Genomic DNA, 23,659 nt, shown 5'->3' on the forward strand with positions numbered 1-23,659 from the left:
ATATTTTTTTAATTTTGCGGGACAGATAATTTATATTCAACCAGTCGGGGCAAGATTATATATATTTATTTCACTATATGACGTATATAGACAAGGGTCAGAGAGTTTATTTATAGGTGTAGGCCAGAATATTCATTTCTAACTTTTTCAGGGCCAGATTATTGTTTTCCAAGAACTGTCACCCACTCCCCCTCAGAATCAAATGGTCGCCCCTTGTAAATTAGATTAGTAAACACAAACTGTTTATGTACAATACGATGCGTCCGTCTACTCAGCTTTCTCAGTAGCTGTCTTTGTAAAAGAATCTTGTAAAATCTGAAACAAGGCTTTATATTTTTATTTTTGTAATTAAGTTGTTTTATGGATCTATGAGTAATCGAGGGAACCAAGGCCATAGCGGTAATCAAAAGAATGTAATCCAGGGACAAAGACCGGACATAGAAAACAGACATACACAACAAAGAACATAAAGTAACTAAAATCATACATACATAGTAACAAAAGCAAATGAGCAACTCGGACTCCACTAAAAACTGGGGGTATGGACCAGGTGCACCGTTAGGGTAAGCGTCCTCTGCTTTTCTAGAAGCACCCGCCGAGTTGCTCATAAAAAGTCAAGTCCGGGGTAGACAAACGAGGAAAGGAAAACTATGACCCGTTGAATAAATCAGTTTTCATGGTGCAGATTGATACACCATAACGATCCACGAGTTCATGATGACGACCATAAAACTTCTGTAGTGATGACTTCAATCTTGTAGCAACATAACCCTGTTCCAGAAGCCTATTTGTTTGAGTTCTAGCGCGATACAAAAAGTCTGCGTACTTTCGGCAATTTCTGGCATAACGTATGAGTTATGATATGAACACTTCATACGCAAGTCCTGAAGGGATGTCGCCACAAATAAAAGGAAAGTTGACAATTCTGAATGAAAAGTCATCACGTTTGTCTGCTGGTACAACATACTTGTCATCTATAGTAGACAATCTTTTTGCTACATTGGGGTCTTTGAAAACTGATGTAGCCTTGGCACTCATTGACCTACTTAAATCTTTCATTCGTTTCAAAATTAAAAACCTCACGGCATTTCTATACTATGAAATGTGTAATTATTCATTCAAATCTGTCTGCTCTTAGGAGATAATCAACATTGAAAATCCAATAGATTCTAATGTATTTGAGTGTCATTTACAGAGTTATCTCTCATATTTTTGAAATCTATATATGTACATTTTTTCTCCTGAGAACACGTACGGGTTATATGAAAAACTGGATGTTAATTTCTGTTTACTATGGCTATTCAAACAAAATATCAAAAGTAAAAAAATGTGTGTTCTATTTTGATTCTAACCGAGTCATAAGTACTGTGTCCCTTTTACCTAAATTGTCTAGCCTGTACATAGGCTCATTAGGGATCGAGCAGTCACTTTATTTTTATAGGAACTATGATTAAAACTTCTATCCCGGATTGTTTTCCTCGATACTTCGGTCCTAACTTCTGATTCCCTCATAAACATTTTGTTACGAGACACAATCCTTGTCAATGATTTAAAAAATATATACCTTAAAATCCTCAATAAAAAAAATGAATGGTTGCTGCCTTGTAAGGTCCTGACATTGTCCTAATATTTAGACGAACATAAAAAAGAAATGTACATGTACACAAAGGCTATAAGTAATAGGTTTATAACAGCGACAACGGTTGTTTACATCTTTACTTGTCATTTTCTTTAACAATCTATCGCAAACAATGCAAAGATATTCTTCCTCTTTTGGTTTGCTCTATGGTAAATGAAACCTAGCATTTTCAACCTGCAGGTAGTTTATGCAAATTCGTGGCAGATTATCTTTAAGTCACATGTACATATACATGAAGCAATCGTCTATATGGTTAAGCAACTAGCCCTCTTTATTCTGGTTCTTCATAAGCCATGGGGCGCTATTTGTTTTCATTTCCGATGGACAAGAACGGGCATGTCTGAATGGTGCACGATATAGTCACTGACACTTCCCAAAACGGTTCGTCTGACAAAACCAAGTCCACGACTTCCGACAACGATAAAACTGCCGTTACACTCCTTTGCAGCTTGGATAATTTTATCCCCAGGCTCGCCTTGAACCCTTAACACTCTTCCCTCGAGCTGAAATTTTAGCAAATGGCAGTGGTTTCATTTGTATTTGTTAGATCACAAATAATATTGTACAATCACCTATAATATTAGACATGTTATATAGTTGTATCCGGGCCTAGGAGTTTGCTCCATATATGCTAGTTGAAGCAAGACCCAGTGATCCAGGGGAATCGTATATATATATACGGACGTATGGGTCTACAAGGTAAATGAATGAAACTGATTTTGAAGATATTGACTTGTAAGTATATCTTTGGTTGGTGAAGTTCGAATACTACTAGTTTATGAAACTGGGGTTGAATTGCGTGGTCCTTTTGAGACATGCATGTTTATAAATACGCGTATAGAAAAGCGTTTTTTTAATGACTAAATGCCAGATTTAGACCAAAAGAAAGTACAAATGTATAAAGTCTACGAAAAAACTGATAACGAAACTATCGTATCTGAAATCTTAAATAACCAATACGTTCGTCTTTAAAACCAAGACGGATACCGATATATAGCCATATAGGGGTTACATGCTATCTTGGCTAATTTCTGCAAAATATTAACAGTATTTTAAAAAAGGCAAAGGTTTCCAGCCCTTCGAACCCCATTCCCCCTTTTGCATCTGTCACTGATAAAACTTAATGCAACCTTATTTCAAGTTAAAAAACTACCTCGTAGTTATGGAGTGATTTTTCTATTTGTTTACATATTTGATTAGCTCTGGTTGTCTCCTCCTCAAAAGCCTTAACAATAGCCTGTGTATCTATGGGAGCCCAGACAGCTGTAAGAAAGAAATAAATGCATGTAAAAGAGAAATTCAACCAGACCGTTGATATATGAGAATTTTTTTTTTATTTACTCAAGATAATCTTAAATTTTGAAACTACAAGTCTGCAACAAGTTTTACTGCATGACAATTGGGAAATGTCCTAAGAGCTGTGCCTAACTGTGTTGTTTGTCGTGAGTGTTCGTCGGAGAAAAAGATGGATTACTTGAGGGCAGCAGACTTCTTGTTTCAGCATTGCATGAATTGCACATGTTGACATAGGTCCAGGAAGCTATCTATAGTCTTTAGATATAGGTAATGTTCATTTCCTTATATCGCCTAGGGTTTGGGTCTCTACATATATGTTTTGTTTATTTTTTATGTATCATAGTTATTATATTTTAATCACCTACATTTAAAACCTGTTTAAATATCAAAACGAAAAGAGGCATGTTTTAAATGAATCTCGCGGTTTTAAACCCCATCCATGATAGTTAGTATAAATATAATTACATGTATAGTTCCAAACCAGTGTCATGGTGTATACATGTACCTCGGTCCGTCGATACTTGTACTAATATGGCTTCTGACACGTCGGCATAATTGATACAAAAGAATAGTTACAGCGAAAAAGTCCTTATAGGTTAGACCACTTGCTTAAAGCAGGGACGTATAGCGCCTGGTACGGCTAAGTGCCGTACCAATAATTTTCGTTGGTGACAATGTTAGTTCTACGACGGATACTTTTGGTATTATGTGAAAATTTTACTAAAAGATATACTTACATCCCATAGCATAATGTACTGTATGATGCAAACAGTGTACAACAACAACTTCATCCCCTTTCCTGTGAATATTCTGGGCATACCCTGAAATATACACAGGCCACTAGCTCATCAAAATATCGCAAGTCTTAATTCCGATTTAATGTGGTAATGTGTGCACGTGGGTAAATTGCAAGTGCTAGAAAGTGGGTGTGAAAAAAATAGCTACATAGTTGTTCATGATAAAAGGTTATTTAAGGATTGGCTTTTTGGTTCTACATTCTTTTATATTTTAACAGTCTATTTATATAATGAATGTCCAAAGCATAGGCGTAGGAAGCAAAACCTTATTGGTACTGCGTTTGATATAGGGACACGAGGTCTTACCACGAAAATGTGAAAATTATTGGCACGGCATACCGTACCTTTCAAAATTATTGGTACGGTTGGAGCAGTACCAACCGTACCGGTTCCTATGCCCATGCAAAGTGAACATGTTTACTACATTTATACTAAATGACCTAGTTTAAAACTTCAATAAAAGGTAAAAGTTTATGTGGAATTCCAATTGTACTGTCATTTGAGAAGTAATGCTATATAATGCTTCCGACATTTTAAAGTTTTTTTTTACTTACAATGGAGAGTGGAATCAGACTCTTCGCTTCCATCCATTGCAATAATGGCTACTCTCTTTTGATCACCAGTTTCCTCCTCCATCTTTCTTCTTTTCTGTCTAAACTTATTCAATTCGTTGTTATCTTCACCTGTTTACATATTTAAAACGTGTCACTGAAGTGTATCGATCATAAAATACCGTTACGGTAACATGATCGATTTCGTTTGAACGAAGTCAGCTAACACACGATGGACTAACATTGAGCGCGTATTTACATTGCTGACTGGACCATTTGCATCGTCACCTGGTGCATTCTGCAGGGGAGATAAATATATTAATATGAATTGTAAAAACAAGAAATTTTCCTGTAAAAAAACCCAAAATTTTAAGAACTTAGCATCTGAGGCTGTGTCTGTCAAACCATTGATTATAAATTAATTATGGTTATACACTTAGAGAATACATGTAATTTAATTGTATACATGATATGTTCTGTATGTGCATTAACTGCTCTGCTACAGTGTATTCTCTATTTTTTTTTTTCATTATAACCATTGTATTTTCATGTTCACTCTGTACAATGCCCCCAATGGACCAATGATTTGTGAATAAAAATGTGCGTATCCTTGTGCGTATGCTTTCAAGTTATATATAAAAGTAAAAAAGTATTGTGAATAATGAAATAAATAAAAAAAACCTTCAGTTTCCCATTCTTCGGTAAATTAGCTTCGTGGTTATACCACATTTTTCCGGTTCAACCAAAACAAACAAAAAAGAAGTATTGAAAACAAGTTACTTACCCCCGCCCGATTTTTACGAAAATGAAAATAATTCAAAATTAAATTAATTATGTTCAAATTAACCTAAGTATCAGAGTTTTTTTGTTTTAAAGATATTTGAATAAAATCTTCAGTTTCCCAATTTTACATGTACGTCTTCTGGGCGACTGCTGCAATTTATTTCAAATTATTTAATCAAAATGGGAAAAAGAAGTTTAATAAAGAAGTGGAAACGTCAAGGAATCTCATTATCCGCCGCGTGGTAATGCCTAATTAACAAGTTTCTTTTCTCTTTAATTATAGGTTAGGCTCACAGGTAGTGAGGACACTGGTGACCCTATGATGTACCTCTGGATGCCCACCCCCTTTTTTCTATCTGACTTATTTTTTTGTTTCTTCCTCTTTCTATACAACATGGGTCACCACAAATTCAAAAGACAGGCGCGTAGCTGCCGTTAGGCAAAGGAGCTTTTTCCTGCACTTAAGTTTGCCAATTTTTTTTGGGAGATAAAATACACCCAGGAGAGGCATAAATGATGCTCTAAAACGCTATCTCCGCGGAGCTTTGGGGGGGGTGGCTTCGCCCCCTGGACCTGCTGGGGGCCTTAAGCGGCCCCCAGACCCACTGCCGTAATTTTGCCTACGCTTCAATTTGGCCTCAGCTACGCGCGTGAAAGATACCACTTAACTGCAATCGACGTCCAGTTTCTGATATATACATGGTGTATATAGTTTCAAGTGTATTTCAAACTGCAAAATAGAAAGTTCTCGCTTGTATAGTCATATGTTATATTTCAATATAAGCTTTGAATGATTTGTCTTACAATGATTTCATATAGTAGCAAGAATTTAAAAAATCTTCGTTCACGTAATAATACGGGGAATCACCCAATGGTTCCATGGTATTGCTCATAGTATAAGGGAACCAGTCGAAGCACCTGTCAATCCTATATTTTAACAAGACGAAAGTTTATTCAATAGATTTTTATTCGGTATATGAATACTTTTCATATCGTTCAAGCATAAATCATTCAAAACCAATACTATTATTTATAATTGATGTAGTATATTTTTGTATGTTTATAATGAAAAAGAAAAATCGTTAAAATTTCCTTCCGTGAAAAGTTGATTGACCTTAGTAACGTATCAAAATGGAGTCAGTTCAATGAAAGGATCCTATTTTTTCTTCAAAATTCTGAGGATAATCAGGTATGGAAAACATTGTCTACCCAACATTAAGTTTTCAAGTCTTTTTTTTACACGAAAAATAAGCATTACTACACGGCTGCAGTTAGCTTTATCCCAGAATACACATTAGAAACTAGTTGTTTACTTTAAAATAATTTTGCACAGACATGTTTTGAACAACAGACACTTCCGTTTTAGCCATAATACATGATATCGCAATATTTTTGTTGTATTTGTTAGATTTTAAGTTCTTCGGGTAATTTGATAACAGATCAATGCTTTCTATTAAAGTTCATGCACTTTGAATAGATCTTGCCTTATTGTCAACTTTCTGAGTTTCTCTCAATAAATTTATTTTTTAATGAATGTCTTTTTATCATAGCTCTTTTTCTCACTCCAAGAACATAATGACTGCAGTCTTCTTGGTTATTTAAATAATTCGATCTTGAGTTTTCTTTGGTGTGCTACAGGAGACTCAGAGAGGCCAAAAAATTTCTGGTGGCAAAAATTCTTGTCAGTGTACATGCAGTAGTGTTTCTTGACTGGTAGTCAAAATAACTATAACTATACTGTGAGGCTAATGTTTGCTTTCCTGAGGCACAGTATCAAATTGAAAATCAGACCTGGCGAAATCATTTTTCAACCTGTTGGAAATTTGGTCCGGCAACCTAACAAAATCTGCTGGACCAAACAATTATCTGCCGGACCGAAATCATTTTTGTGATTCAATTTAAATTTGCCTCGATTCGGACGCCATTTTTAAACCAGAAGTTCCAGTTGAGGGGTGTCTAATAAAAAAAACGTACCGGACATCTGGTCTGGAAATTATGTAAATTTTATGATTGGCGGCTAAAAGTACCAGTTATGTCTAACGGTCTGACAAATTTTGCCATGACTGGAAAAGGCTAAGAACTGCAAGTGTCATGATTATCTGGACCGGTACATGTATATTGTTTAATTTCAAAGACACAGTACTGTTATCATAAAAAATATGAAATAAGATGGACATTTTTTTTATGAATAAGATTAAAACCAAAAGAAGAGCTTTTGGAAACCATGTCTTTGACTAATCTCTTAAATTGGAAGATATTTTTTTTTGCACCAATGGTGGTGGTAATGAATGAAAAAAAAAAATCTGCAGCTACCAATCCAAAAGGGATTAGTCTCAGACAACAGAATAACAAAACTAACCAATTTTTCTTGGGAATATACTTCCTTACGATGTGGAGGAAATTCCCACTTATTTTTGGAAAAGGAAATATAACTTTTAATGATGTTTTGTTCAAAGTACTCTTCAATAACGAAAAAAATGTGATATCGACAGAAACTTTTTAATCTCTGATTATACAGTTTTTAAGATAAGGTTTCATTCATTTCATGGGACAGTAAGAAAATTTTTGTCTACATATTTAATTGAAAATTCAAAATAAAATTACCTATATAGAAAATGGAACGTTTATATAAAAAGAAATCATTTGATAGTAACAAATATCATTATGTTATTTTAACTCTGATTGGAGATTCCTAGGTTCAACACTACATGCACTGTACATGTGCATGCTAAGCATTATTCAGTTGACAGGAGTTACATGTAACAAATACATGTAATTTGTATACATATACATGTACTTCTACATTTTAGTAAATTTTCACTTTTCAGTTATTATTCTATGAACTTATCATTTTTACCATGTCTACCTTGCAGAACTGTTCATTAGAACAAAGGAAACTTAGCCGTCACAATGGCGGATGTTCTCGATGGGCCAATAGGGTCTAACAAAAGGAAACCATTTGACCCTCATGTAAACGAGCTACAGGCCAAACTGAGAGAGAGGAGGAAGTTGGGATTAGCAGCTGATATGAGTGATAGTGATGTCATAGAAGATAATGACGATGGGAGTGATGAAGATGGTAAGGCTAACCTGAATTAGTTTTCTGTTTTTCTTTGGTAAGTGTAAGAAGAGAAAAACCTTCTTTATCCAAATATAGCAAAATATATAGATCTCTCCTTTTCACAAATCTGCCATAATGAATTGTATGGAACATATTTTATTGCATAAAAAGCAATGGGATTGGGCTAAAGTTATTTCAACATGTATAAACATCCTCACCCATAATGGTTTAAGGACAATAGGTACTTCACTTATAGGCTGTGGAAACTTTTTTCTCCCCCTAAAAAGCACTTTTTTACACCTGATTCATCATTTCATTCCTCTCAAGTCTCAAGGTGCTTAAGTGGTGATTAGAATCTAATGGCAATAAAATTTGTTTGATAGTGCCAGTATTTCTGGATATTTAGAGAAAGGAAACAGTCAATATTTTAATATTCACTTACATGTAAGATTAAGTATCATTGTAGTATGTGGAGAAATGTTTGTTTTTGTGCTCAGTGAAATTAGCTTTTTTAAACTCCACCTAATTTTATACATCTTTCTGTAATTTCGGTAAGTGTGGTTGTGAAGGATCTTTTTCAATTTACTTTTGTATCAGTGCTTATTGTGCTACATGTATAGTATATAATATGTGTATGCAATGAGCACTTTTATTGTTTAATAATCTAATAGTATAATGTGAATAGGTATGGTGTATATGTCAAAGAGACAATAACCCAACCAAGATGGTCTTCAATGAATGATGAGGAATTCCTCATACCACAGCATCCACAGGGCAGGTGGCAGCTGCCTCCAAAACATCATTGTACAAAGGTACAGCAAAAGAGTTGCTCCTACATACTCAAGTAACATAATAATACATTTTTTATTGTCTTACCATAGATTAAAGAAGTACATCTCATAATTTCAGATATTCTTAATGCATACAGAATTGAAAATAGAGGACACAGGAGAACAGACCGCCCAAGTTCAGCAACTAAAAGAAGGTCCCCAGTATCCTCTGGTACATTTGATAGCGGAATATCATTAGGAGACACTTTACGACCAGGTCAAGGAAATAGATTCTTGAAGTCAACAAAAACAACTGCTCAAATGTCCCCACCTTCATCTCAGAGAAAATCAGAAATGCCATCCATCAATTCACCAAAACAGTCACCTAAAGACAAATTACGACAGTCACCAACAGATCTAGGTAGCATGTCATACGAACAGAAGGAAGCCATAATCATGAATAGGAAAACTCCTACCAAAGATATGCTGTAGGTTTTGTTCAGAACTATTTTAATGTTGAAAAAAAAAATCTTTTCATACAGTCAGATATGCTAGGTTTATTATTTGGCTTAACATACCTTAATCTAATGATTTTGATTTTCAGCTAAATATTCTATTGCAAACTGGCAAAACTTCAATATGTTTGTAGAAATGACATGAATGCCAACAAATGGTAAATAATTTTTTTCTTCAGTACTACATAAATTCAGAAATTATTGCCTCCATTATTAAATTCAATTATGGAAATTACAATGAATGTAAGTACGAAATGTGCTTTTTTTTTTATTTTTTTGTGATTGTAAGAAGAATCCCACATTAATTGCCTGAAAAATTCCATAATGCAAGCTTTAACTATTGCTGATTAAAATAAGTCATGTATTTTTCAAAAATAAAAACTTTGCAATATATTGTTCAATTACAGCATTTTTACATTTTTGCCACCTCTTAAAAAATGAATATCAAGGCTTGATTTGTAGCTTACTTTGTTTAAGTGTTAACTGACTTAGGTAATGCCACCCTGCTGTTCTTTTAAAGCTCAATTTTACCAGAACATATCTCATCTCAGTGATTCCCATGCCAATAGAGGATAGCTAGTTTACATATTCACAATTGTAGAGATGATATTCATGTGCAAAACATTCCAAATGAGATCAAAAACAGAGGTCATGGCATTAAATTTGAACTGCTGTGCAGGAAGCATTGTGTAAATGAATCACAATGAAACACATTTTTCTTGGAAAATACACAATTGATCAGTATTATTTCTTGCATATATTTTGCAATATACAAAATATTATTTATTTATACATTTTTATTTAAAGTATCAGTCTCTATAAAAATCAGACAGAAGTTAGTGATTTATGCATATAAAAAAACCCACCAATTCAGTTTTATTTCTTGTTCAGACACAGTTACTGATCACATAACAAGTCTTAATTTTTCTTTTGGTTTTTGCACTTTTTAGATAAAAATTATATAGCTTGTACATGAAATCGTTATTTTGCAAGAGTTAACATTCTTGATTCGGTGTGATTTTATTGATTTTTGTGGGATATAAATGTATGATTTTCTAAAAGTACAAATCTGAATGTAGAAATGGTTATCTGTATGTGAATGTATACATGTAGTATATGTAGACTGAAAAAGCATTTTTTTTGTGGGTTTGTCTACACCATGAATGACATTATCATTGATAGTGTTTGAATTCTATGTGTACTGGTACTTGATACAAATGTAGTTTAGTGTTTTAATACAAGAAAAAGTGTTTTAATAGTCACTTGATGAATAATCAATCATTACTTTAATTCTTGACTTGTCATTAATTAATATCTTCTTAATTTTACTGTAATTAACATGTCTTAATTAAACTTACATGTTGATGCTTTTCACCTTAATTAGATGCCAAATACAGTAATCAAGGAACTAAATTCAGTTGACATTTTGAGAAGAATTAAACATAGTTTTTTTTTTCAAAAGTGGCAGTGATATTTGATTATTGAAAGTTTAATGTGTAAAATATATTCATGACGTTTAACCTAAAATTTATAGGAGGCAAAGTCCAGTTGACTTCCAAAATAAGCCTTGGCAGCCCCCATCCTACAGAAAAGTCAGTGCTACTCCAGAAGATGAAGCTGGGGACCATGGTGGAGGTATGTTTTCTGTTCCAGTCACATAATATGAAAGTACTTTAATTTGTAGATACAAGTTTTTGTGGATTAGGGAAGAAACCCACATTCCTGGATTCTTGAATGCATGGTTTTGAGGTTTTCAGTATACACATCAATGGAAATCTCCTTTCCATTGGGAACCAAATTTCATGCTATGACCTATCCACAAAAACCAATAAAATTAGTACCCTAGGAACAGTAGTACTTTCACAGTAATCTCTGAACATGCTGTTTGGGGTGAAAGTTTACTAAAAAATGTCTATATTGTAAAGGTACTTTCATTACTGGATGACAAAGTGGATCATCAATACTTCATTGAATTTATAGATTTCATCAGAGAAATAAGGATTTCAAAAGAAAGCTAGTTTGAATTAGTGGATTAAACTGACTGCAAAACCACAAGAACAAAAGTTCTTCCTCAATATTATGTGATCTCTCTGCAAAATTAATAATCACTTGACAGAAATTACCTGAATTAATTTGTTATTGATCTACTGTGAATGAAAAAAAGTCCTAATTGTTCATGGCAAACTAATGTTGCTTGGCTTTTGAACACTATTGGTAATACGATGAAGTTTTATTCTGCTATTTTTGGATTTCCTTTTAAAAATTTGGTAACATGTCAAATATCATCTGGAATATGAAGACAATTTACAAAACATCAAAGTAAGACTGACAACTTAAACATTAAATAATCATGAAATTTACTGTGGTACTATGTAAAACAAATCCTGAGTAAACCATAACCTCTCTGAACTGAACGTTCTACGAACCTTTGTTATTCAAACACCTGCCTTAAGGAGGTAGACCTAATGTAAGGGACACAACTGATAAAAATCATTCGAACGTTTGTATTCAGCATTTTACAGCAATGTTGTGTAATCATTTAGATTAATTTCATTCTGTGTCAAATGAAAGCTTGATAGCCTTTGGTGAAATTGAATAGGATACAAACATATCACTGACTTGATAAGTTATGTCCCTTACCCTAGGTCTACCTCCTTAAACAAACAATATTTTGATTCTGAAAGGGTTCAGTTTAGACCACTGTATAGCATTATTAATTTATAGGTTTGATGAGAGGAAGAAAAACTCCACAAGACCCTCTTTTGGAGTCCATTAGTGAGACCCCGTCACCAAGACCAAGAAAACAAGGTGCTAGTTCAGATAAAAAATCATCAATGATGCCAGGAATTGATAGTAAGAGTCCAGGTAGAGAGAGAAAGAGTCCAGGTTTTGATAGAAGAAGTCCTGGTTTAGACAGGAGAAGCCCAAGTGCTGACAGGAGAAGTCCTGGAACTGAGAGAAAATTGAGGGAATCTCCCAAGTGAGTTTTTTAAATAATTTAAAACATGATAAAAAAGTATTAGAAAATAATTTAAGAATGTTTTGACTCTATTTCATGACACAAACAAAATGATCTTTATGTAACGTATGAGACAAGTTAAAGTATGTTTAATGGAGTTGTTTTACTTCACTTTGAATGTGATTTTGGCTTTTATCATGCTTTTGAAAATACTCAATAAAAAGTGAATTTCTGCCAAAATTGAAATCACGACAAAATACAATACACACAATTGGTGAAGTACTGTGGTCCACATTTTTGCATAAGGCCAAGAAAAAAAATAAGTCTTTTGTAGGTTACACTGAATGAAAAAATAGGGTAGGTAGGTAAAATTATTTTATTTTCATATAGACACTTATAGGAGGATTTCTTGACTTGAACAGTGCTCAACTAGAAATGATATTAAGCATTTCATTAAAACAAATACCAGTTAAAATGTGCTATGGTAGGCATAAAATAAAGGGTAGGTAGGGTAACCTTAAACAGATTTTTTTTTGTCTGACCTAAAGCAACAGTGGATTGCACATTTTATGAAATCAGAAATACACATGGCAAAATGCTGAAAGATGAGTACATATTTCTCATTCTCTTTTTTCTGTTTAAATGTTTAGTGTGTTTTTTTTATCTGCCAAAAAAAGGTGGTATGTTCAGAACTGATGCAACCATAATGAGTGTAGCAATGATGAAAGGACCGATTGTCAATAAATTAAAAATAAATAATAAAATGCAGTGATTTAGCCAGGATTTTCAACCCATTAGTCACTTTTGCGCAAGACTGAATCTCAATACTGTTTTTTCTTGTCGCATCGCAAATTTATCAGCATGCATGTATATACATATACTTATAACAACTATATTATAAATAATAACATGTTTATTTCTATGTCAGCACTGGTATATAAATAACAGATAATTCATATTAATAAAAAATATATACCAACATACAGTTTCTACATTAGCAACTATTCATGAATGAAAAATGCAAAAAAATACTTTGTTACTGTGTCATACATATCATCGTGTAAAAATCTAAAAATTATATACATCAGCTACTATTGTTGGCATGTGTCTAAGAATGTAAAGCACTGTTTACTTGATCAGTAATGCATAAACCTCCTGTCCTTAGCCATGCACCACAAAGTGAAAGCTATCTTAAAATCAAAGGAACCCATATCAGAACTGAACTGCCCGTTTATGATCAGCAGTGTTGATGTGCTTCTGTATATTATCTTTTAGGAATGCTTTGCTTCCGATAGAAAATGTATTGGTAAGTCCAGTATCTTGGCAGTCACGGCAGTACATCGCCCCATCTATGTAGTATATGCATGGAAATATCTTTGACCACTCTGGTTTAAATTTTGACTTTAATAGTCGATCACTGCGACTATTTGTAGTAGTTGACTTATTTTTAGACTTTTGACCTTTAGGTACGTTGTCATGTGACGACGAACTAAAATAGTTCGTTATGGCGGACATAGTTGCGATTCGAACTGTGATTGAAAAATTCAAACATCTTTCCATTTTAAATACATACGATGACACTTTGAGTACTTTGAGAACGTGTCACAGCGCTCAACAAACAAATCATTACCCTAATTAATTTGTTTGTCAGGATAATTAGCCTCAACCAGGTGATCAAGCAAGGTGTGATCAAAGGTGATGCAATCAAAACATTGGTCATGATTGTTTATTGTAAAATCCTAATTGGCTTGGGAAAGGTAATAAAGTTGTCAATTATGGGGTCATGGGAACATCAGAGGCTTTTTTACCGATATATTTTTTTGGGGGGAGTGAAATATCAAGTGACGAATCGTGCATGAAAAAAATTCGCCACTTTCGAAAATCATTCGTCAATGACGAAAATGGTGAGCGCTAGCTAAATCACTGAAATGTATTTCTTTTGCAGAGCATTGAACCTTGACGATCCATTGATGTCCACAAAGGGAAGCTACTCTCGACCAAACCTCAAGACAGATGTTTTTGGTAGCTCATCCACCTTGGATGCACCCTATGATGAAGAACCTTCTGCTAAACCCAGGAAAGGAAGATTTCCAAGTGCAGAAAGAAAAACTGATGGTGACAGGTTTGGAAGGAAAACACCTACGGAGGGTGATAGATTTTCTGGAAGAAAGACTCCAACTGGTCGTAAAACCCCTACTGAACAGGACAGATTGGGAGGCCGTAAAACACCAACTGGAAGATTCAGTCGACCGTCTGTGGAAGAAGAAGAAAAAGCAAAACAAAAAAGTGAAAAGCGTGATGAACCTAGTTTAATGGATTTCTTAACTGGTGGTGAAATGCCAAAAGAAAAAGAGAAAAAGAAAAGTTCATTGTTTGATGATGAAGATGAAGATGAAAGTAGGAAACAGAGAATAAAACCACGACGACCTAGCCATGAAGTTCAGAAAGACACTGAAGCCGAACCTGATAGCTTTGAAGCATTGTTAGCAAGGAAAAGCTACAAGCATGGGCATAAACCTCAGGCTGATGAAAGCTCTGTTTGTGAAGAGTTGGAGTATGAACCAGGAAACAGAAAGGCAGCTGATTATGGTATTTCTGATAACCAACAGAACTTAAGGTAACTATATATATATAGACTAAAATGGTACTCTGTTTTTTTTTCCTTACTTTGTTTTCTAGATAATAGAAAGAGTAATTTTGCAATTGTCATTAAATCCTAAAAATTAAACTGCATATCGTTGAACAGTCTTTTTATGAAATTTAATTTATGGAATTTTAAAGAGAATTACCCAATTATTACCCATGATATTAGAGGAATGACATGTTTGACAGGAATATTTAACACTAAAAACCCTCACTTTGACAATATTAATACCCAGCTACACTGCACAGGTTTTCATGTACTGCTACATATGAGTAAAAGAGCTAGTATGTATAATCTCCCATGCAGCTACATTAAAATGCCATGGTTGCCAAGTTGTTGTCCTTGGAGGAAAATAAAGTGTTTACAGAATGTGCTAGCCTCTAGTGGTTGCACCATCTATAATATTGGATGTTATTGCTGGCAAAGAAACCAGAAATTTAAAATGAATATGTGTATAAGGAAGCCTCACATACTCTAAGAAATTGGGCCCCAGATCTTTCTGGAAATGTTGAAATTCAAAGCTTGATACTAAATAACATTTTATCAGATGTGTTCAAAACTTTTTCCTTAAAGATTTTATATTACTGGTAAAATCTGCTTTATGTGAACCTAAAATTATTTTAAATATTTTAGATCATACAACAAACAGAGATCAGACAAGCAAGAGGCTGAAAATGCAATTGATTTTGTAGCAGGAGAACAAAGCTCACAAAAAATCAAACCGATTCAAAGACCTGAAAGTGCTAAAAAGTAAGAGACAAAAATGTGCACAGGGTTTTGTGTTTGACTGGGAATTTAAAGTTTGGACTGCAAGGGGCCACAGCCATTTGCATTTTCTGGCTGGAAATCGTTCCTTCATCTAAAAGAAAACTATATAGTTTCTTTTCAAATGGACCCTTCAGATTGTAAATACTCTCCAAAATCCTGAAAATGGCCCCTTCTCAAAATTTGCATCCCAACCACAATTATTTCCTTCCATTTCTTGAGCAAAGTATCTATCCTAATGGGATGATATTAGTGGTGTAATGGTTAGTGTGCTGGACTTCAGCGGATGGGTGGATGGTGCCGTAAGGGAATGTGTTGGTATTGCAGAATTATCCCAGTCCCAATATTTAAATTACAAAGACAATGGTTTACTCTTGTTATTTTTGTTCTCAAATTACTTTTCTTTCCAAATTCCAAAATTTTGTTGGCATCAGGTCCCATTTAAAAAAAAAAACAGTTGAAAATCTGTGCAACTTAATAATAATTTATTACATGTAGATGTTAAATGGTTCAAAGGTTTAATACAGTAAAGGCGAAAGCAGGACATCACAATTTTCTTATGATCAATTTTACACAAGACGTTTTGTCAAACTAAAGGCCGGTTTTGGAAAATTCTGTTCCAAGTCTGAACTTCACTTTAAAATTCAGAAATATTGCAAATTCTTTTGGGCTGTATAAAATAAAACTAGCAAAACCAAGAAGATTAAATTATGATTAATTCAATAATATTTGTGAACAGTTTAGCTGCAGCCTGCCCTGTAGTGTGAGGGTATCATTCATTGATGCTGCCATTTTTTATTCAGTGGAGTTGTTGCCTTTGACATTTTCACCATATCAATTCCTGTTATACATGTATGTAGTAATAAAACCCTGATGTTCAGAAGTCACTCAAACATGTAACAACTGAATGAAAATCTAAGACTGGTTATGTGGTCTGTAACTGTGTCGGAATGAAAATCTGAGACTGGTTATGTGGTCTGTAACTGTGTCAGAATGAAAATCTGAGACTGGTTATGTGGTCTGTAACTGTGTCAGAATGAAAATCTGAGACTGGTTATGTGGTCTGTAACTGTGTTGGAATGAAAATCTGAGACTGGTTATGTGGTCTGTAATTGTCAGAACGAAAATCTGAGACTGGTTATGTGGTCTGTAACTGTGTCAGAATGAAAATCTGAGACTGGTTATGTGGTCTGTAACTGTGTCGGAATGAAAATCTAAGACTGGTTATGTGGTCTGTAACTGTCAGAATGAAAATCTGAGACTGGTTATGTGATCTGTAACTGTCAGAATGAAAATCTGAGACTGGTTATGTGGTCTGTAATTGTCGGAATGAAAATCTGAGACTGGTTATGTGGTCTGTAACTGTGTTGGAATGAAAATCTGAGACTGGTTATATGGTCTGTAACTGTGTCGGAATAAGAAACAAAAGTAAGTATATTGGTTTTTGACAGGCATAAATCACCCCAGATATTTGTAAAGACTGATATGTAAAAAAGAATTATAGCAAAGTTGGTTTTTGTCATAGGTGATACATTTCATGTTAATTTTTCATATTTAATTGAAGATCTCCTTGGTAATATTTAATTTTCTTGTGAATAATGTTTTGTGTCTAAATTGTTATAATTATCATAATTTTTTTTATTGATGACTGTCACTTAAAGGTAAATAAAATGTAAGCTACCCCCCCCCCAAAAAAAAAAAAAAATGTTATGAAACATCTGTACTTATATTGACTCAAATTGACATTGAATTTATTTTTGCTTATTTCCAGGACTACAACAAGTAAAGTGGTAAAACCCAAACCTCGACATTCTTTGCCTGGTACCCCTACACCATCATTAACATTATCAGAAACCCAGTTCAATGACACAAAAACTCTGAGAGAAGCCATCTTTAATGAATGGAAGAAAGAAAGAACAAGCACTCTCAGGGCAAAGACTGCAGAGGAGAAAAAGAAAAAGGAAGAGGAAGAAAAGAAGAAAAGTGAGGTAAGCGATAATGTTTATTTTAGTAGGGGTATATATTGATAGCGATGTCCTTAGGTCCTTCCTTCCATTTCACAGGTACTGTTCTCTTACCCGTTACTTCTCTTTTACCACAGAATGGAATTGTATGAAACCTTCATTGAATCGTTATTACATATTCCCATTGTGCACCCCCCTTTTTTAGATTTTAATCCAAAACAATATGGAGATCAAAAAGTGCATGTTATCAAATTGGGAAGTGGGGGTATTAAGTTAGTGAGCATTGCTCACCGTTTTTTGAGTTTTCAGCTATTTTTACAGTATTTCAACTATTTATTTTGGAAATATGATTTACAATGTACATACAGGGTGCATTGGATTAAGATACATGACTTTTGATGACTAATTCATTGTCTTCAGGTTATGAACATTGATTTATTCTCCCATTTATATATCTGTTATTATCAACTTATGATTAAAATATATCTGATATCTATAATTTTTGAAATTATCACAAAGACACTTTCATTTCATGCAAAAAGAAAAAAATCAAGGCAATTTCAGACATTTCACAAAAAAAAATACTATTTTGAGATACCTAAATTTACTAGAATATTGAAAATATTTGTAAAAGCAGTTTAGGATAATCATAAAACTACTATTTTATAATACTTTACTACATCAACTTTTGTCCATAGTAATATTTATATTTTGGGATGTTAAATGCAAAAATTGGAAATCTCTTTTTACATTGTATTTGTTGTGTTAAGATAATGCTTGAGTCAAAATATATCACTTTTTTATATTAGAACTTTTTTTTATGTGTATGTTTTCCAAATTAATTCACATATATGGCCCACTACCTTTAATGAACTTTGAGCTGAGTAAAACAAAAAGGTAATATGCCACAGACACAATATTGTAACTGCTTATTGGAATTAGTGCACACACCACTAGAAACTTACAGTGAAGTGTACCTGACTCTTTACAATGATAGGACATACTTGACTGTGTGACAAAAAATAAGTTTAATTAAAGATAAACTTGAAAGTAACTTTTTGAAAGTAAACACATTGCCTGTTTCTTGGATTATTTGTTGACAAGGAGGACTCCTTACACCTTTCCTTTGGGTTACAAAAATACAGAAAAAAGTTATCACACATACTCTCTTGATATTTAACTGGAGTGGTGGATGTCTATCCAGGTCAATTTGAGTGGTCCCTTTTATCCAGATGAATGATATGGTCCAAGCTACAACCAAAATTGACGCTCAAAATGTAAAGAACCCTATGGAACCAATAATTATAGGCTTATTGCCATATAGGTGTGTATGCATTGTCATAATATTAATTTTTTTTACACTAATTGATTGTTCCATATTTACATAATGATTCTTTAAACATTTATAGGCTGAGAAAGAGAAAAGATTAGAAAATGAAGCAGCATACAGAACGTGGAAAGAAAAGAAAGTACCTGAGCTTAAAAACAAAGTGAAAGATAAACACAAGGAGGAAAAGAAGAAAAAACTAGAACAGGAGGAAGCTGAGCAGAAAAAGAAAGAGGCAGAAAAGGTTAGTTATTGACGAGTGGTTATCTCCCTTTTTGTGGAATTCGTTTCTATAGTACTTTGTGAAGCAATGTGCTTATAAATCAATGGATAAAAACTTGGCCATTTTTTTCCTGGAAATGTTTAAACTAAAAAATTACTTTTGTTTACTTCTGAATACAAGTATTCCCTAGTGAAGCACTGGGATTTCAAAAACTTTCTCTCAAAACAATAGTCAACCTTAGACTTTCCCTGTTTTTTTTCTACCTCGACATCTGTGTTAGGATTTTAGTAAAAGTTTTCTGATTACATCTGATTGATGTGGACTACTTGTGCTACATCAATCATATTTGGTATGCAGTTGCATTAGTATTGGTACATCAAAGTTCCATATCTTTTTTATGTGTATGCCCTTCAGTCATTTTCTATTGACTGAAATTTCTTTTTAAGATTTCTGATTAGGTCAGTTTAACATAAACAAGTCTTGCAAGGTCAGTGTGTTTAGATAATAGTTGCATTAGCATCAATACATCTCACATCCACATCGGTTTCATGCATACATGTACGCCTCAACAATCACTATCAAATTTGGAATAAAATTGATCATACATGTAACAATGAAAGATGTGACATATCTTTGTGATAACAGTTTATCTTTAGGATTTTTTGGTTTTGAACTGAGTTGTGGTATGAGATGATTTTGTACCCTCCCATAAAATTACATTTTAGAAAAGGAACTTACTAAATGACAGCAAACCCACCCTTTGGAAGACTATTCTTTGTAATTGATTGATTGATTGTTGGGGTTTAATGCCCAAGCAGCAATATTTCAGCTATATTCAGGCGAATTCTTTGTAATCAAGTATTTATTGATCAAGAAAGGGAGTGGGCAACAGTGGGGATGCAAGGTTTCCAAACTCATAATTAAAAAAAAAAAAATAATAATAATAATAATACTAAGAATAGGGATTAGTTCAGAAAGGTATGCCAGCATATGTGTTATAAGCATAAAATGAAATCTGTTTACAGGAATTCAAAAAGTGGAAAGAATTGAATGATGAAAAACTAAAAGAAAAACAAAGAGATAAGAAGAGAGCAGAAATGAGAAAAGAACAAGAGGAAAAAGAGAAGAAAAGATCGAGAGAAAAGGATAATGAAAGTGCACTTAAAGTTTGGTAAGTTGTGTAAGAAAAGCTATGACACTTATACTTTTAGGTAAGTGTAAGCATGATTATCTTCAAATTCAGGTGGCTCAGTCATACCCAAAACTACGTAGTCCATTCAAAATTAATTACTTGGTTCTAAAATCACTTTTCATGTAAACCTACGAGAAAAGTAGGCAATATTTTTAAACTTTTTATTGCCCTAAAACTTAGTGATGAAAATTGTTCTACATTGTTCACAATTAGAAAAAACTAAACTAGAAAAGTTTTTTTTGTGATTTTATTTTATTGATTGAATGTGTAATGATGAAGCCCTAAAGAGGCAAGAGAAAGGAATTCATTCCAGTTGGCTTAATTAGCAGTTTGCTGCCTTTGTTAAGTGCTCTTCAGTAGATAGTGAGAGCATAGTTGTCCTAGTAATCTCTATTTTAGAATACCCAGTCACTTCTTATAAACCAAATTATTAAGGTGAGCAGTTAATTTTCCCTTATTCTGCAAGCAAGAAAAAACTGTGAAAATTAACTACAAATGCAAATAAGTCTTTTCGAAATATAATATATCATTGGGAGAGTATTAGATGAAAAAATAAAACATCCATCAAATTAAATTTTTTCCTTTTTTTTGTTTCAGGAAGTCTAGGAAAGAAGAAACACTGAAAGAAAAAGCAAAAGAAGAAAAGCAAAAAGAAAAACAAACCAAAAGATATGTAGATGCTGAGAAAAGAAGACAGGAAGAACAGGCAATGGAGAATTATGAGAAATGGCTAGCAAGAAAGGTAATGTTTGATGTGATGGGACTTAACCAATTTATTGGAGTCGAACTCCTGGCCCTGCAAACAATGTCTTGGGTACTGAAACATCTAATTTTATAAGTGATTTGGTATTGCTTATTTGGAAAAAGAAAAAAATCCCCCCAAAAAAGCCACCATGAGTTTTTTTTGTTTTTTTTTTATGATGATGAATATTTGTTAGTATAGAAGGTGTGCGAGTCTAAAATGTAAATAGTCTCACAATTGATTTGACTCCAAGAAACATAAAAATGAATTGGTTTATAGCAGAAAGAAATCACACTGCCTGTCTGTTTGTTCCTCTGCCCACACATCATGTAAGCAGAACTACTCCCTGACTGTTCTACTTGCCTGAATTGAAATTCAGGTTGTCCATGTTGAAAATAACTTACATTGTTTGGTCCCTGGGAAAGTATGTTCAGTATGTATATTTCTGAATGGTATTTTCACCTGTCCTGGGCTATAGGACAACCTTTAATGTCATACCCTATACATATAAGTTTAAGTTTTCGTACCCCATCCCTGAAGAAGGAAGAGGGGGGGTCACTGTTTTATCGTGGCCATTAGTGTGTTATCACAGTGACTTGATATTTTCATGGAAGTATTATGGATGTGCTGTATTGCAAGATTAGTTTTCGGATTAGTTCACCAACACCTTCCTTATTGCTGACTTAGGTTTATATTTTCACCTTTAAGCAAATCACTGATGTGGGGATAAATTTGATGACAAATTTCATGAATAGCATGGGTTTGATGGTAGATGGTGATATACTGTATTTTTGTTCATATTCCATTTTCTGACATTTTAATATTTTCTCATTGTATAGGACAAACAGAAAGTTGTAGAAAAGAAAGTTAGGTATAGCTCCATGGAAAGTGTAGAAGAGAGACCACCTTGGAGTCCTCCAAGTAGAACCATTCCTTGTGGACGATGACCGAACTAACTTGCCTTCTTTGTCGGAGGATTACTGTCTTATCAATACTGACTAATATTTATCCCCATAAACAGTGAAACATTGAATGCCTTGCTTGTTACCTGAACTCGTCTAAAAAATACTTGACATATTGTTGAATAAAAATTAGAAATATGTGAGATGTAGCAATGTAAAATGTGTGTTTGAATGACCAGCAAGATGATTGTTAGTAGCTGCTACCTGATGAAGAACTTTTTTTCTATTGTGTATCCATTTTCTTAGAAAAGTTAGTTAGATATTGGATTAATAATCATGGACTGCTTTATGCTTGAAAAGAATAACTTACCCATATATGTACATGTGGAATGTTGTCAGTTCATACAAGTACAACAAGGAATGACATTATACCTTTCTATGTGATTTTTACACTGATTAAATACATGAGTATTGGTGTTTCTAAACAGATAATGTGTATTTTGTTGGGAATTTAATTTCCTGGTTTGAGTCAACCATGAAATCCATGAAAATTTGTACCCCACAAATATAAGTAATTTTACAGTAATTTCTGGATTTTTACAAGGTCCATAACATGCTGCCAAGCTTTTTGTAGTTATAGTCATATTTTGTTATAATTTCTGAGATTGAACTTATTTTTGTAAGTCAACAAGAACTTGGAAAGTACTTTAAAAACAGAGAACACAGTATACCCAAGAAATGAAATAAGTTTGAGTAAATATACACAAAAATCAATTGTGAACTACTGTTGTGTTTTTAATTATTTTTTATTTGTTTGTTTGTTGTTCCGTCCATTTACATATAATTTGTTTTAAACATGAAACCATCATGAAACTTAGGTTCGAAATTTTACAATGACATTTAATACTGTCTATTCAGAAGTTATTGTGTGTATTTATAATTGTGATTTTGTAATTTAAGCCAAAAAAGTTATTTTATTTTTTGCAGTTTGAGCAGTAATGTGTATCAGTTAAGTTAAAAATTCTAAATTTGCAATTTGTAGTTGTTGTGAATTTAACTTAATTGTTTGCATTTTTCACCATTATTAAAACATTACTATTACTATAACTTTTGAATGAACAGATATAAAGTTAATAATTATCATTTTCCCCTATTAACACTCATTAGTTCTCTTTTTTTTACTGTCTACATGAAATGATAGGATTTGGAAAGTAGTGAGTTGTTTTGTTTAACCAGAAAATAGCAAAGCCGTTTTACCAGGGGTAAATCAATTTTAGCCTTTGCATTTTTTTTTTCTGGCTGACTTGATTGATTATAAAAATTCTAAAACACTGAAATGGAATTTGATTTTATTTATTATGTGACTTTCCATTACTCATTGTATGTAATTTTATGGTATTTTATTACATGTAATTGTAAATGTGCATTTTAATTGTGAACTTTTAGTTGTCCTTTTATATGTTATCAGTCTTTCTGCCTGTGATATTTACCTGTTATTAGATCATGTCAATAAAATATTGAAAACAGAA

General features: G+C 33.3%; 2 protein-coding genes across 2 annotated transcripts; one reads left to right on the forward strand and one right to left on the reverse strand.

The window, feature by feature from the left end:
• Nucleotides 1-1,158: 1,158 nt before the first annotated feature.
• LOC148620643 (uncharacterized) lies at nucleotides 1,159-4,580 on the reverse strand. The gene is made up of 4 exons (XM_088574312.1): nucleotides 4,287-4,580; nucleotides 3,673-3,756; nucleotides 2,793-2,902; nucleotides 1,159-2,142 (listed from the first exon to the last, which is right to left on the reverse strand). The coding sequence occupies exons 1-4, from the start codon at nucleotides 4,366-4,368 to the stop codon at nucleotides 1,951-1,953; spliced, it is 468 nt and encodes a 155-aa protein (XP_088430438.1). The 5' UTR covers nucleotides 4,369-4,580; the 3' UTR covers nucleotides 1,159-1,950.
• Nucleotides 4,581-6,046: 1,466 nt separating this feature from the next.
• On the forward strand, nucleotides 6,047-23,659 carry LOC148620644 (uncharacterized). Its single transcript, XM_088574314.1, has 12 exons — nucleotides 6,047-6,255; nucleotides 7,940-8,145; nucleotides 9,037-9,385; nucleotides 10,947-11,047; nucleotides 12,137-12,392; nucleotides 14,317-14,988; nucleotides 15,649-15,765; nucleotides 17,552-17,768; nucleotides 19,154-19,315; nucleotides 20,320-20,465; nucleotides 21,084-21,228; nucleotides 22,068-23,659. The coding sequence occupies exons 2-12, from the start codon at nucleotides 7,977-7,979 to the stop codon at nucleotides 22,173-22,175; spliced, it is 2,442 nt and encodes an 813-aa protein (XP_088430440.1). The 5' UTR covers nucleotides 6,047-6,255; nucleotides 7,940-7,976; the 3' UTR covers nucleotides 22,176-23,659.

This window comes from Perna viridis, chromosome 3 (assembly GCF_037379345.1).
Source record: "Perna viridis isolate PV_CMFRI_1.1 ecotype Kerala chromosome 3, ASM3737934v1, whole genome shotgun sequence".
Lineage (NCBI taxonomy): Eukaryota > Metazoa > Mollusca > Bivalvia > Mytilida > Mytilidae > Perna > Perna viridis.